This window comes from Meles meles, chromosome 5, assembly GCF_922984935.1.
Source record: "Meles meles chromosome 5, mMelMel3.1 paternal haplotype, whole genome shotgun sequence".
NCBI classification, from domain to species: domain Eukaryota; kingdom Metazoa; phylum Chordata; class Mammalia; order Carnivora; family Mustelidae; genus Meles; species Meles meles.
The window spans coordinates 9,278,050-9,294,756 of NC_060070.1; the positions used below are offsets into that span (position 1 = coordinate 9,278,050).

General features: G+C 46.3%; 1 protein-coding gene across 3 annotated transcripts in view; it reads right to left on the reverse strand.

Moving 5' to 3' along the window:
• SYTL3 (synaptotagmin like 3) overlaps positions 1 to 16,707 on the reverse strand; it is an 81,420-nt gene that overhangs the window by 48,349 nt on the left and 16,364 nt on the right. For all 3 annotated transcript variants that reach the window (XM_046006441.1, XM_046006440.1, XM_046006439.1), the window contains exon 5: positions 900 to 964. In XM_046006441.1, the coding sequence (XP_045862397.1) occupies positions 900 to 964 (65 nt within the window). The remainder of the gene's footprint in view (positions 1 to 899; positions 965 to 16,707) is intronic.

Consider the following 16,707-nt stretch of genomic DNA (forward strand, 5'->3'; position numbering starts at 1 on the left):
CTAGGTCAGTCTAGGCTCCTCGTGTCTAGTCCCCGCTGACCCGCATACCAGAGGATGGGTGTTACCCCCGTTGGATGAACGTGGGTCACAAAGCACGTGGACTCCGCTTGATTCTGATGACACACGCGCGTGCTTTTACCTGATAAGTCGTTCTCTGATCTGTGCCGCTCACATGTTACCAAAGCCAAATTAGTTCTCCCCACGGTTTCTGGCTCCAGCTACCAACGACACTGTTACACCAGCTTTGCAAATTCCTTGTAAGATATTTCAGGTGCCCAGACCGCATGCACACTTGCACGCAGAGAATCATAACATGCGCTCACTTCCTAATCACCAACCTCTGCCAAATTCCAATACCATTCTCCCTGGGGCCTTCAGCTAGTCCATCATTTTGTTCAAGTATCATGAACAAGGTTTTGTGCTCGATGCCATGAGGGGCTGACAAGAGTTGAAAAGCACAATTTCTGCTTCCAGAGAGAAAGAGAAGCGTGCAAATAACACAGCATAAGGCACTTCCCCAGTTATGCAAGGGATGGCCAAAGCAGAGCTGCCGGAGTGTGGGAGGAGGGAGAGGCCACTCCCACAACAGGAAGCCGGGGAGACCCCCGGGGGAGCAGGCAGATTTCCACAGGTGACCGGGGTACAGCGGGGAGCACCACAAGGAAAGATGCCGAGCAGCATGGGCCAAATGACCTGTAAAATGCTGGTTTGTTTGTGTTAAGTAGGCTCCATACCCAGCGTGGGGCCTGACATGGGGCTTGAACTCATGACCCTGCAATCAAGACCTGAGCTGAAATCAAGAGTCAGACGTTTAACCCACTGAGCCACCCAGATGCCCCAGCCTGTCAAGTTTTTTTTATATTCAACAGTCTTAACATAAGTATTTTAAGAGCACTTACCTTCTGTTGGAAATTTCTTGGCTCGCTCCTCAAAGAACCAGTCTCCAGTTTTTATTTTCACATTTCTGAAAAACAAGCAGAAAGGGAGCCTCAGATCGAGATGCGGATGGTGCTGTGTTTGGCTCATAAGAGGCAGGTAGAGAATATTGCATAAGATTAGTCTTGCAGGGGCGCCTGGGTGGCTCAGTGGGTTAAAGCCTCTGCCTTCGGCTCAGGTTCTGATCTCAGGGTCCTGGGATCGAGCCCTTGCATCTGGCTCTCTGCTCAGCAGGGAGCCTGCTTCCCCCCTCTCTCTGCCTGCCTCTCTGCCTGCTTGTGACCTCTGTCTGTCAAATAAATAAATAAAATCTTTAAAAAAAAAAAAAAAAGATCAGTCTTGCAAGGGTCCTCAAAGTTCAAATTTCTGGCCCCAACCCCTACTTCACAGATCTGCCATAGAGGTTAAGTCATCTGACCTGTTAGCAGCAAACCTGGGAGTCTCTGCTTGGGTCTCTTTTATCCTCTTTGTAACATACAGTTGCAATGTATACATATTAACATATGTGTGTGACCAATCCATATTAAGTACTTCATATTTTCCTAATAAATATACACGGGGAAACAGAATTACCATCAAAATGATCAATTTATTATGCTTACAGTGGTCAACAATGGCATGAAGGATAATTAACCAAAAAATCCAAAGCTGTCCATTTGGCCAGGAGGGAGATCATCCCTAAGATAGGTTAAAGTTAGTTTGTGTTAACCACGATGTTTCCCAAAAGCTAACAGAGTAGCTGTGAAGTTTCCCGGACAGACCTGAAGTCTGGAAGGTGGGATCCATGCATGGGGTGGAGATCCGGGACGTGGGTCCGAGTGGACCACCTAAGAAATGGCCTCTTGTTGGGCATCTGCTCTGCTGGCAGCTGCTGGGGTTCCTCTTCAGCCCCACATCTCCTCTAGTCTCAGTCACAGGAGGAATAGGGCCCTTCGTATGCTCTCTGTTTGAAATCGAAGTCCGCAAATGCCTTGTGCCCTTGACCCTTCCCAAATTCCTGGAGAAGCCACCCAACATCAAAAAACCTCGGAAACGTGGAATTGTTAACATCCTTTTAGGATGTAAAAAAAAGTAAATACACAGATACTGCAAGTTTTTCACACCCTTAAAATAATGTGCCATGAGGGGCGCCTGGGTGGCTCAGTGGGTTAAAGCCTCTGCCTTCGGCTCAGGTCATGATCCCAGGGTCCTGGGATCGAGCCCCACATCGGGCTCTCTGCTCAGCAGGGAGCCTGCTTCCTCCTCTCTCTCTGCCTGCTTGTGATCTCTGTCAAATAAATAAATAAAATCTTTAAAAAAAAAAAAGTGCTACAAAACTTGCCAATTCCTGGATTATGAAAGTTGAAGAAAAATAGAACATGAATTTACAAATTCTCGTCTATAAAATACCGAAATAAATTCTCCATTGGGTTCTTTTAGGCTACATATGAACTCAAGTGGATTTTTCTTAACTAATGCTTACAACTGCTATAAATGTAGTCATTTCACAAATGTATGTCCAACCACATGTTTTTAAAATACCCTCTTTCCCTACGGAGTTCTAGTAATTGTTGGAAGACATCAACCAGCTTCCTCTACTTTATCTCGTGAGCGACTGTCATGTTCTCCCATTACTAAGAAAATCATGATTCCCAACGCTTAGTGACTAGAACAAGGGAAAAATTCACAGGGCTTTTATAAATTGTGATAACAGAATTTTGATAATCGGTCACTGCCATTCAGAGCCAAAATATATAGAATGTTCAACTGTGGTATGTTCATAGAAAAAAAAAAAAAACAACAGGGAAAAGTCAGCACCATAAAATCAAACATCTAATCTACTAAACCGACACGAAACACTGGGCACTCAGCTCCTCGGAAGTTCCCTCCACAGGCAAGGAGGGCATCAAACACCAGGCGAAGTCTGGAGAGATGAATGGGGCAGATGGGGAATTCACGCTCTTCGAAGGACCACACCTGCCAACCGTTTGTGCCTGTGGGCAACTCTCCATCCTTACCAGCAGGACGGAGTCTAACCATCAGACCTAGAGAGTTGAGGAGCAAAATCCAGTGTGGAGACAGGAGACCTCCATCTACTACATGAACTCGACTTCCTGGACTTTTCTTCCTGGTGGTGGTGACCCTTTCAGCCAGTCTAGCCGGGCATGCTGCACAGCCTGTAACCTTTGGGACCAAAAGCATCCATGTCCAGGACAGTACGGGGATGGCGCCGGCTTCAGACGGGAAGGAGATCAGAGCTGAGAATTCAGCAGTGACTCAAAGCACAACCCCTGACAGTCAGCCCAGACTAGCCGAGCCGAGCCAGATACCACGCACGGATCCACAATCACGAAAGGAAAGCTCGGTGGAGGGAAGGGGAAGGTGGAGACACCTGAGTAAACCACTGTCCTCCTCCAGCCCTGATTTCAGAACCTCTGCGGTGAATTAAAATATCCGTCCTCTGGTGCTGGGTCCTGTAACAGCATATCCCCGCGGCCGACTTGCAAAGCTCAAGCAGGAGCTTTTCCAGCAGCAGAGCTCTGGACACAGACTTCGTGTCCCTCAGGCTCATCTGTGGTTAAAGAATAGAAGGATAAAAACGCCACCATCCTAAACCATATGACAAAATGTGTGTTTTTTGGGTTTTGGTGTGGCTTTTTTTTTTTTTTTTTTGCATTGGAGGCTCTGTTTCCTTTGAGAATAGATTTGAGCTGGACCTCCCAGTCCTTGCAGAATCAGCCGTTCCTAAGCAATGGTTCCCTAATATCCTTCCTAAAGGCTCCCTGTCCACACCAACCCCGAGATACAAAAAGGGGGACCATTAGACCTTCGTCTAAGAGGACGGCGAGCAGACTTTGCAGTGGCCGCGCCTGCTTGTTTCTGTCCTCGTTAGGGCCAACGCAGGGTAGCTTGACTCACAGCAACCAGAGGAAATGTACTGTTAGTTCTTCCCAGGTGATTAATCAGAATCTGGCTATGAAAGCTTCTTGAAACATTTTCTGAGCTCAGCAATAGGCTAATGCTTTTACATTCTTCAGAATCGAGACTTGCTTCTTTGAAACTTGTTCAATCAGGGGCACCTGGGTGGCTCAGTCAGTTAAGTGTTTGCCTTCAGCTCTGGTCATGACCTCAGGGTCCAGGGATTGAGCCCGCAGTCCTGCTCTCTGCTCAGCAGGGAGTCTGCTGCTCATTCTCCCTTTGCGCTTCCTATTCGTGCCTGCTCTCTCAAATGAGTAAATTTAAAAAACCTTTGAAAAACATTTTCAATCAGTTGACAAATACATCTTGGAAAGCAGAAGCCTAGGGTTTGTGGAGACAGCAGACGCTAAGGAATCAGGAGAGCTGAATCTGGCGTCTGACCTTGCCATTGACTCTGTGCTAGGATTGCTCCCATAAATGCCAAGCCTGCAGCGCGGAACCAGCTCCAACTCCACTCCTGGAGGTCCTGGCATCCATTCTCATAGCCTTGAACTCCGCTCATGCTGTCCTTTCAGCAGCAAACAAGAAGTAACTGTTGAAAAGCACTTTGCAAATCCCAGCGCACAAATGTTGAATGATACAATGAACGGATGACCGGAACAGAAAGAGCCTTTGACCTGTTACTCTCAGAGCAAGCAGAGAGCCAAACAGCCTACTGGAATGCAGTTTTACTTTGCATCGAAATTACTTGCATCAGCGGATGGACAGTTAACCATAACACATGCCACCTAACAGCTAACCATAACCACGCCTTATGCTCTTCAAAAAGTCAACATGATGTCCCTAGAGTCGCTCAATGTATATTCCACCATTTCAAGGGACAAGAGGTGGAAAACTGGTCTGCAGAGATGGGATTCTGGAAATGCCTCCGGAGGTGCCTCTCCCCGGGTAGATCTGCTCTCCAGCCGATGTCCTGATGGCCAGGAAGCCTCAGGAGGCTCCCGGGGGCCCATCAAATGAACAAGCTGCCAAAAGTCCAAATGAAGAAGCCGAATATTCTAAAGCTGAGACCCACCCAATGGCTTTGTGCTAGCCTGTCCTCCTGTTGGGTAATTCCCGGCTGGAGGAGTCGGAGGCGAGCCTACGGTGGAATTTTCTCATTTTATTTTTACTTCAAATAATCTCACATCTAAGATGGGTTTTAGTTACGAAGCAGAACAGTGATGTTTTTTCCTGCCAGCTCAGTTGATCTGCTTTCAACGTTTTTACAGGAAAAAAAAAGATTGACTGTAGTGATTAAATCCTAGGTAACTAGGGGAGGACTCAGAGAATCAAGATGAAGATAAAGAATCGATCGCATCGAGTTGCTGACACCCTTTCTTGCAAAATGGTTGTAAGTCGCCCTCAGCTGACCTCAGACAGAAGACAGGTGCCCCCTGTGTCATACTCAGGGCTGAATTCACAGCCCCAAGCCTGACTGGGGCGCATGGCAGGGGCCAGAGAATTGTGGGTGGGCAAATGTATAAAAAGCCCCAGCCCTGTGGGGAGCTGCCTGAGAACTGTAAGGAGAGGCTGGGGTCCTGCTGGGCTGTGCACTGAGATCTAACGTGTTTGGGCCCCCTAAGCACGTGGGGTGGGGATCGCAGACTCAGGCACCAGGCAGAGACTATAAAAGAGGGAAGCAGGCTGCGTGCAGATGATAGGGAGGGGCGGGGACTGTGGTGAGTTGGAGAACCCGCAGTCCATTTCAAGGCATTAAAATGATAAATATTTGACTTCGGGCCAAAGACACAGGAGCGGTCAGCAGCCTGTTGGCCACGTGTTTGTGATTCTTGGTTTGCTACATCAGATAACTTGTTGACAAAAGTGAGAAAAATTTCTCCACTTGAGGCCTGGACAAAGAATCGGGTTAGAGGCCGCACATTGCCCTGTTCTCCCTGGGAATCTAAGAAGGCTCCCCCCACCCCACCGCCATAGGGGCCACAGGAAGGGGGAAAAACAAGGAGTCCGTGCTTGTTGGCAATTCCTCAGCCCAAAGAGACAGCCAAGAGCCTCTGACAAAATGCTGAAGATGTCTCAAGACGCACAGCACTCGGGGAAATGGGGAACGTTTCAGAGAGTACTTCGTCCTCAAAAGCCACCTGAGACCCATGTCTAAGAGAAGGAGACAGAAAGACAGAGGGAGAAACCAGGCTGACATGAAGAGACATCAGACTAGGACAAAGACAAATCTAGCAAAACCAAAAAAAAGAGAACAGACTGCCTGCCAGGAAGCAGGAACAGAAAGGAGAGGCCAGAAGGCTGAATGAGTGAGCTGACCCAGCAGACGTGCTTTTCTGGAACATGAACAGAGGAGTAAAAGACATCAGACGTTGGAGGACAGAGAACAAAGGTAACCTACGTATTAAAAGTTGTTCTCTAAGAAGCAAGGGCAGTGGCATTAAAGACGGTCAGGGGACTCACAGCTGACTGAAGAAATTGTTACTGAGTCAAAAACCAAGCAAACCTTCACCTCGCACCCATTGGGGGGGGCTACTAGCAAAAACGAAGCAAAACAAAACAACCTGAAAAGAACAAGTGTTGACGAGAACGTAAGGGAAATGGTCGCCGTGTGCGCTGCCGGTGGGATTATTAAATGGTGCGCTACTATGGGAAACAGGATGAAAAAATCAAACATCTAAGTGTCACACGAGCCAGCAACTCCACTTCTGGGTCTATCTCCGAAAGAACAGAATGTAGGGTCTCTTCTCTTAGAGATGTTTGCACAACCATGTTCACAACAGCACCATTCACAATAGCCAAAGGGTAGAATTCATCCAAGTGTTCATCAAGGAACCAACAGACAAACAAAATGTGACACAGACCCGTGACAGAATGAGCACCTTGAACACACAGCCTGAAAACGTGAGGGAACTTGCGGAAACCTAAGACATTCTGCTCAGTGAAATGAGCCGGTCGTAAAAAGACAACGACTGTCGGGGCACCTGGGTGGCTCAGTGGGTTAAAGCCTCTGCCTTCGGCTCGGGTCATGATCCCAGAGTCCTGGGATCGAGCCCCACATCAGGCTCTCTGCTCCGCAGGGAGCCTGCTTCCTCCTCTCTCTCTCTGCCTGCCTCTCTGCCTAGTTGTGATTTCTCTCTGTCAAATAAATAAAATATTTAAAAAAAAAAAAGACAACGACTGTCTAATTCTTCTGATCTGAGCACCTAGAATCTGCAAATTCTGAGAAATGGAACATAGAATGCTGGTTCCCAGCAGGAGGAAGAAATAGTTGTTTAACGGGTATAAAGTTTCAGTTTTGTGAGATGGAAAAGTTCCGGAGATGGACGGCGGTGAGGCTACATGAAGATGTTGACAGGCTTGCCTCTAAACTGTAGGGTGAAAAGAGCTAAGATAGTAAGTTTTATGTTATATGTATTTTACCACAATAAAGTTTTAAAAAATTTTTTAAGATTTGTTATTTGAGAGAGAGAGAGAGAGTGCACAGGGGAGAGAAGCAGAGGGAGAGAGAAAGTCTCAAGCAGACCCCACGCTCAGCGTGGAGACCCACGTAGAGCCAGATCCCATGATCCTGAGGTCATGACCAGAGCCTTTAGAGAAGCCAGATGTTTAAACAACTGCACCACCCAGGCACCCCTAAAATATATATATTTTTCAAACAAGCAAATCCAAGGGATGGGGGCTCAAAGGAACTTTATTCCTTAAAACCAACATAGAAGAACTCACCCAGACATGGATGAGAAACCATTTTTAATTATAAGGCTACGGGGGAAGAAAAACCAGTGTTTGTAACACATAAAAACCAGATGATCACTAAAAGAAATAAAAGTAAAAATAGCTTCAGATGTCTCTGTCATATTAAATTCCAAAAGACAATGAGAACACGTTCCCTGAACTTTGAGATGAAAAGGTTGGGACCTAAGATTTTACTCACGAGGGAAGGCTATGGAGGACAACCTTGAATTTGCAAAGACTCGGATCTTAGGCCACCCACGTGCTCTTCCGGGGCAAAAAAGTCCTTCAAGAGGCACTTCAGTTAATTGAAAAATGAATCAAAATAAAGAACTTGCAAATTGGGAAATCATGGTCTCAAAAGATTGGCAATGAGCGCTCAGATGTGTTAAACCTTAGAGTTGGTTTAATAATTGTAAACGATAATCGTAGAACTACGCAGGTGACACAATCACGGAGGGAGATGTTATAGGACACAAAAGTAACAATTTATCTAACAATATACGTATTTCAAGATGATAAAATGAGTAACATTTGTAAAGATTTCTGTCTCTATGAATTTCTGACTCTACTCTGGGTACATCAAGTAAGTAGAATCATACATTTTCCCCTCTGCCTTAGTTCACTTAACATAGTGTTTGGGAAGCTCACCCCTGTTTGCGCCTGTATGAAATCTCATTCTTTGTCGCGGCTGAATGACACCGCACAGCACGTATACATCACATTCTGTCTACCCACTCATCAGTGAACGGACAAAGGGTTGTCCTGTGACTTTGTGAATAAGGCTGCGGTGAACACTGGTTTATTGTGTGAGTGTTCGAAAGCTGCGAGGTTTTGTCATAAACCAATATGAAGAGGCGCCTTGATGGCAACAGTCATCGAAACATCCAACTCTTGGTTTTGGTTCGGGTCATGATCTTGGGGTCCTGGTACCCAGCCCTCAGTCGGGCTCCGCGCTCAGCACAGAGCCTGCTGGAGATGCTCTCTCCCTCTCCCTCTGCCCCTCCCGCTCGAGCTCTCTCTCTCCCTCTCTAAAAGAAATAAATAAATCTTAAAAAAAAAAACAAAACCTTAATATCTTCATTTTGTTATTTCAGGTGGCAAAGGGCCAGGGAGGAAGCAGGGCCCGCCAGGCTCGCCGCGTCACTGAAGGGGCCCATGACTCCAGACCACTCACCCCCTCGCGGCCTCACAGCTCCGCACATCACTGTGGCCTCCCGGCCAAGCCGTGCTTCCCTGACGGATGCAGACTCAGAGAGGAAAACCAGGCCGCTGGCTGCGAGGAGAGGATGAGCTGCCCTTGAAAGTGGCACGAAGCAGGATCACGTGTGAACAGCGCTTAGCCGGCAGCGAGCGCCCAGCCCACCCGGGGCCGCCTCCATCCTGGCTGCTGCCTCTCAAAGGTCGATGAGAAAGAAAGTACCTTTCTTCCCACCCTGGCAGAATGGTCCCTGGGGGTGCCCGAGGCCAGGCAGAGCCCCGCTGCTCCGGACAGGCCGGCGGCTGCTGACCTGCTGTGTCCAGACGGGCCCGTCAGCAGCCCCAGCCCACTGACCCGGACTGGGTCCCAGCTGGGAAACTGTTTACACAGGCTGCCCGGCCAGTGGTGCATCATAATTCTATATTCTATGTATTAATAAAAAATATATATATATAATATACTAGTATAGTATATTAGTTCTTAGGATCTGTCAGCATTTTAAAACTTATTTGTTTTTTAATTTTAAGTGGGCTCCAGGCCCAACATGGGGCTTGAGCTCACGACCCTGAGATGGAAAACTGCATGTCGTCTGCGTTGGCCCTAGGGTCTATCGACATTTATGAGAAGATTCAAACTTTAAATACATTTCCTAAATCAAACCGAAAATTAACCCAGATGGGTTTAATGTGTCAGATCATACGTTGCATAGGATGTTACGTGCATCCTCCCTCCTTTCCCAAGCGTTAGGCAACGTGAACCTACCACCTCTAGATTATGGAGCCTTAAACCCCAGTGACCATTTCAGAGGGGGCAAAACCTGTGCTTGGAGGATTCTGTTTAAGTAAATAGTTTCACTGCCTCGTTAGGAGGTTTTTACAGTTTCAAAAAAGGAAGGAATAGCTGATTTCTTATCTGACAACTTCATTTCTGTACTTATAAAAGCACTATCCGGGGCACCTGGGTGGCTCAGTGGGTTAAAGCCTCTGCCTTCAGCTCGGGTCATGATCTCAGGGTCCTGGGATCGAGCCCCTCATCGGGCTCTCTGCTCAGCGAAGAGCCTGCTTCTCCCTCTCTCTCTGCCTGCCTCTCTGCCTGCTTGTGATCTCTGTCTGTCAAATAAATAAATAAAATCTTTTTTTAAAAAACAAAAGCACTATCCGTATGGGTAGCAAAGTACATAGTAGAATTAGGCAGACACGTTTCTTTCCTTTTAAAGAAGCACCTTTGTTAATTTCTTAAAAGAATCATCACGTGTAAGTTTGAATCTTGGAAAGATATCACAAAATCGAATCCTATCATCACCAAAGCATCCCAAAGATAGAAGGCATTTCAGAGGAGTATAGCATACTGAGGTCAGCTTTCACATTAGCTAGAAATCCATGGGCAACTTTCTTTGAACCAAACTGTCTGTTCTTAACTATCTGCATTAACGGAACCGTGCAGGAGATGAATCATCGAAAACCACTCAAGCCACACGACTTCTCTCTGGCGCTGGGATGCACGGACATGGGCATGGCATTGTGGACATTCCGATGAAAACATGACTTCAAAGGAACTACAAGCCTGTCCGGGATCCCTCCATCCGCCAGGACCCTTCGCTCTAGCTCAGAGTGTTAACCAAGGCAGCGCCTCTCTACTGTGCAAAGCGCCAGCCCAGGAAAGCAGCCTCCTCGTGCTGGTCTTCCCCCCAGGGCGAAAAGTTTCCGCTGTGCTGAGTGTGGTGACAACGTCAAGTCTAAACAAGAGCGTTAATGGTGCGGAAGGCTTACTAACCTCAAAGAAAGGTTTGAGAAGCAAGGCCTGTGTGACTAATCAAGTACTGATCGCAGAAGAAATTTCAGTTTCAAAAAAAGGAATGATACTCAAATTATTGTGAAAGCATTCCCTTCAGTAAGTACAAACTAAACTTCTCAAAAGTAAACTTTTCCCAAAACTGTCCAGGACACTTCTCATTTTTTTACTCTATGCTTTAGTAGCACAAGGGCTTCCAAGAACACTAAATGGTCATTACTCCCACTTGGGCCCGAGGATTACAAAGAACGTCATGGTCCTACGTACAGTTATCATCTACCATATTCCTACAGAAAACGCTGAATATGTACCTCGTGAAACAGCCACGCTAGACTGTGAACACCAAAACAGATGCCATCTCCAAGTCAGAACGAAGAAGACAAAAACCTTACGTTAAAGAACAACAGGCTTTTCCCTTGTAAAGCTGGTTTCAGTGGCTAATCTCTTGAAAATGTGCACATGCATGACGATGTCTCATATTTACGCAATATATTCAACTTGATGTAGTTTTTCTTGGGAAACTCACGACCATAATTTCTATCAGTGATGTTAAAAATCAGATTAGAAAAAAAAATCAGGTTTTGAAATAGAAGAGAGGCGGCAAAGACATGTCACTTTAACCTCGGCACCAAGCTAACATCCTTCCTCGCCGGCCCCCCACACCACACCCAGCATTCAGTTCCTTTTCAGTATTTCGTAGAGTTACACCTTTTCCTCACTTGAAGAGCAGAAGCATTTACAATAAAGACTGTAAATTCTACCATTCCCCTACATTTGCCTTGGTGGATATGAAGTGAGGATTCGGTATTTTATCAAAACGTAGGATTAGGGAAATGCTGGGAACATCGGTCTGAAATTTCAAAGATGATATATTTCCAAACTCTGATTATATTTTCCAAACGTCTTACTCTAAGCAGGAAACACAACTGCTGTAAAACTTATCTTGACAAGTCACTTGATTGTCAGTAAAAATTATTTCACACAATGCAAACAATGGAGTACATCATTCTGTAATGATATCTTTACACCTAAATCCTACCCTAAAGTGTGTTGGAGCAACAACCAAAATATCCCCTTTAATAAATTCCAAAATCTCATCTTAACCCTTCCTACTCTGCAGCAGTAATTCAAATCCCAACCGGAGAACTAAGTATGTGATAATGAATGCCAAGGTCTGCATCTCCATTTGTAACTGGGCACCCTTAAGTTTCTCTCCATTACCCCCAGCAGAGTAGATCAGAGACATGTAAGCAGCCCAAGAAAGTATCCTGGGATCAACCATACTGCCTCCCACCATTTGAAACCCTACCTCTAAAATGTCTGTTCTAATTATTTATAAATAGCAAACATTCCTGAAGCAACAGAGAGAAAGGACATCCCAACGAGTATCTGAGACTGAGGAATGAATGATTGCTTATGGTCACGGCCAGTACAAAGCAAGAGGAAAAGATCACAGTTTGAAAGGCAAACATCTTGAGCACCTATGATTCCTCAGCCATCTGCTTCCGGGAGGATGAACAGGTCCTTTCTAGACCCATGAAGTTGGACGCTACTGCACAATCAATGATTTTGAAGGGAAAAAAAAAACCAATGTGAACCACAGTCATCTAGTTCAATCTTATTTTTCAAAACCAAGCAAACAAGCAAATATGAAGCTTAGTCTCCCTGACATTTCAACGTGGTTGTTGCCTCGTGCCATGTCATCGAGGGAATTGTCAGTACACGGTGGGGGGCGGGGGGAAGACCACTGAGCCAAGAAGCCAGGATGCATTTACAACTCTTCCTCTTCTTTCCTTCTCCCAAATCGCCCTCTTTTGATGGCTCCTGCTGAGGACAACACATGGCCCCTCATGACTAGAAGCAACTTTCACCAACTTTGTTCTTCCAAGTCCTTCTCAACGTGTCTTTGTTTCCTGAGGTCTTCCCGCTGCTTCTCTTTTGTTCTCAATTTCATTTTGCCTTCAGCCTTATCACTTCATGCCCGGTTCACTGCCAAGATGTTCCTGTGGATCACTGGCTGTCACCATCCCCGGGCCCTGGCCCCGCCCTGCAGAACACTGGTGCACTGTGATACGGCTTCCTCTTGGCAAAGTATCGATGCTCACATCCCATTTCCCGTGGCCCAAGATTCAAGGTCTTCTGAGTGGCTTTCCTCCCCGCAGGCAGGAGAGGGCAGAGATCTAGAAGGGATGGGATTCAGGAGACCAGGGCTCTAGTCTAACTGACTTCCTGGCCTCGGGCTAAGTACTTTCTGTCTCTTAGCCTCTTGTTTCACCTATAAAATTAGGATAATAATCCTCATTGCCCAGTTTCAAGATTTAAATGAAATGTGCAAGATAAAAAACTTTTGCACAGCAGAGAAATAGTCAACAAAACTAAAAGGCAATGGAATGGAATGGGAGAAGATATTTACAAGTGACATTTCAGATAAAAGGCTGGCATCCAAGATCTATAAATAACTTACCAAACTCAACACCTAAAAAAACACAAATGATCCAGTCAAGAAATGGGCATAAGATATGAACAGACACTTCTCCAAAGAAGACATAGGAATGGCTAACAGACACATGAAAAAATGTTCCATGTCATTAGCCATCAGGGAAATACAAATCAAAACCACAATAAGATACCACCTTACACCAGTTAGAATGGCAAAAATTAACAAGAAAGGAAACAACAAATGTTGGCAAGAATGTGGAGAGAGGGGAACCCTCTCACACTATTGGTGAAAATACAAGCTTGTGCAGCCACTCTGGGAAACAGTGTGGAAATTCCTCAAGAAGTTGAAAATAGAGCAACCCTATGACCCAATAATCACGCCACTGGGTATTCACCCCAAAGATACAGACATAGTAAAATGAAGGGGCACTTGTACCACAACGTTCATAGCAGCCATGACCACAATAGCCAAGTGAAAAGAGCAAAGATGCCCTTCAACAGATGAATGGATAAGAAGATGTGGTCCATATACACGATGGAATATGACTCAGCCATCAGAAAGGATGAACTACCCACCATTTGCATCAACATGGATGGAACTGGAGGGCATTATGTTGAGTGAAATGAGTCAAGCAGAGAAAGACATTTATCATACGATTTCACTTATATGTGGAACATAAGGAATAGAGTGGAAGGCCACAGGGAAAGGGAGGGAAAACTGAACAGGAAGAAATCAGGGAGGGAGACAAACCATGAGAGACTCTGGACTCTGAGAAACAAACTGATGGTTATAGAAGGGAGAGGTGTGGAGGGATGGGGTAACCAGGTGATGGGCATTAAGGAGGGCACGTGATGTGATGAACACTGGGTGTTACATGCAACTGATGAATCACCGAACACTATTAAATGTTGGCTAACTGAACACAATTTTTAAAAGAAAGAAAGAAAAAGAAAGGAAGGAACGGAGGGAGGGACATGCAGTATTTTAAAAAAAAATGCTAAACGCTCATCCCCATGCTGTCCTCTTTCCCTGATGATGCCTGTCTTCCTCCCTGGTCCTGACCCTCATCCAGAAATACTCCAAATATAGATGCTCTGAAAATCGCCTCGAGCCAACTCACCCCTCTCTTGTCAGAGCTCCCAGGGACACTTAGCAGCTCTTTTTTTTTTTTTTTTAAGATTTTATTTACTTATTTGACAGAAAGAGTGAGAGCACAAGCAGGGAGGAGAGGGAGAAGCTGGCTCCCCACTAAGCCGGGAACCTGATGCGGGACTCAATCCCAGGACCCTGTGATTAGTGACCTGAGCCGAAGGCAGACACTTAACCAACTGAATCACCCCGGTGTCCCCTTAGCAGCTCTAAGAGGAAAATTGCCTTGAAGCAGAAAGCTCAAAGACATCCTGGAACTCGACACAACTCCAGGGCCAGCACGTCCCACAGGCCTTTTGCTCTGACTGCCACAACCTGTCAGTTGGTTTTGTTTTTTTCAATCACCGTCCTACAGCTTCCCCTTTCCTGATTTAAAAAACCTTCTTCCCTCCTCCTGGTCCCACAACGGATCCACTTCTTCCCAAGGACCGAGTCTCAAGCTGAGGCAGCTGCAGGGAGAGGAAAGCCTCCGGGGTCCGTCCCCCACCTGGGACCCCCAACCCCTGTCAGCCATGACCATCAAGTATTCTAAAGTTCTGCCAGCCTTCTCTCTGGGATGGGGGTCCAGGGAGGAGACAAAACCAGAGAGAGGACAGAGGGTCGCCAGGAAAGGAGAGGGGCGGAGTACGTTATAAATTATTTCGTTCTCTCCCCATGATTTCCTGAGGCACTTCATGCCCCATAATGCAATTATCTATGGTATTTTGAAAAGCATCCTTATTTCACAATAAGGAAACTGGGGTTTTAGAAATCACACTTTGTGTACTTAGAAGGTAGAGTTACAACAGCGAGGTCACAACACCCTCTTGGGTGCAGGTTTCAAAATGGGCTGCCTTCCCAGGAGACAGCCTCGGCCTCGGCCATCCTCCCAGTGTGGTTTTTAACTTACAGTGAACTATTCGAAGACAAAAAAAAAAAAACAAACAAAAAACGCCAATGCGTTTAATCCCTTACCAGGCAATGGTCACCATTAGATTTCAAATACATGCAGTTGATTGAAAGGAGGGAAGAAAATCTTAAGACTTTCTGGACATTATTTGGAATTATTACCTCCTTTCTCAAGAGCCCAGACAGCTCCCGGCAACTCCCTGCCCTTCCCTCTTGAGATAAGAAAAGCCCGAAGGGCTTGAGCGGGGAGCACTAAAAAACAGGAAAAAGCTCTATTTTTAACGTCTTGAGGAATCTTCATACTGTTCTCCAGAGCAGCTGTACCAGCAAAAATATACATATATTAAAAACTTTTTTAATTAAAAAAAATTATATCTAAAAGAAAGAAAGACAAAGAAAAAAGCAAAGGCTGAAGGGCATCGGCCTCAACAAACCAAAGAGACACGAAATGTGTGAGGGGCGCGGAGTTAGCGCTGACCGAATCAGCCTGTCTTGGCGAGCTGCTGTCCAAGTACAAGGTGTGCTATTCAGGAGCAAAGAAATCTGGTTGAATAACTTCACTTCTTCTCTGGATGAGGGGCTGAAATTAAGCCTTGCAAAGGAACAGGAAATTTGAGATCATTAATGCCAGGGACCCAATAAGCACAGCCCTCCCGACTGAGGGGGACAGAAAACCCAGCCACCGGTCCCCCGCGGTGTGAGTGCCTCTCTTGATCTTTGTCCTGGGTACTCTCCCATCTGCAGCAACAGTTAGGAGCTCTTTTCAAATCCCCAAGTCTCTGGTTGTTCTAGAATCACACCAGACGAGTGTCTCCCCTCCTCTAGGTTCTGCAATGTCCTTGTGCGTGCTGTCCCCAACAAACAGGGACAACCTCTATTGTGTTTTCAAGTCATCAATGACCAGACCATTCTTGCTTTGAAAAGTGGGAGCCCCAGCCAAAGGTACTGTTTATCATTTTCCAAAATGAGTAGTTCCAAATGCCCATTCCATGTCAAAAACTTTTTTTAAAAATACCTCGTGACACCAAAAGATTGAAATACATGAAGATTCAGTCCGGCACTAATAGAAAGCTACTCATTTCTTTGAGTATCCGATAGAAGTCAGCTTATCCCTCTCCCCAAAGTCCTTACGGAAAGCTGCACGGGAAGGCGGTGGTGCAGGGAGACCTCGAACACTCGGTCGCCTCCCGCAGACCGTAGATCTGTAGCTTCATATGGAACAACCCCCCTGAAGAAGGACTGAAAACCAGCCCAACCGCCGCCCGCAACATAGGATGGAAAGACCACACCGCGGTGGGTAGGAGAGGCAGAGACACGATGCCACCGAACACCCCTTCACCACCATCACAGAGACACACCACAGGGAGGAATCTCACACAGACAGAGTTTCTCCCAGAGGAGTGAGGGGTTTGTGTCCCCTGCCAGGCACCCCAACCCCTGGGACCTGCACCAGAGAGGTGCACCCCCAAAAGGTCTGACTTAGAAAAAACAGTGGGGCTTACTTAAGTCCAAGGGGCATGTAGTCTCACTCACATAGAGACGTAGAGACCCAGGACAAAAGCAAGTTTGAAAAGCATCTAGACTGTGAGTGAAGGAGATTCATTTGCTCATCTCCCAGCCTCTGCCAAAGGGCCGGGGCCAGGTCGGACTCTCTCCAGAGATGAGCACCGGT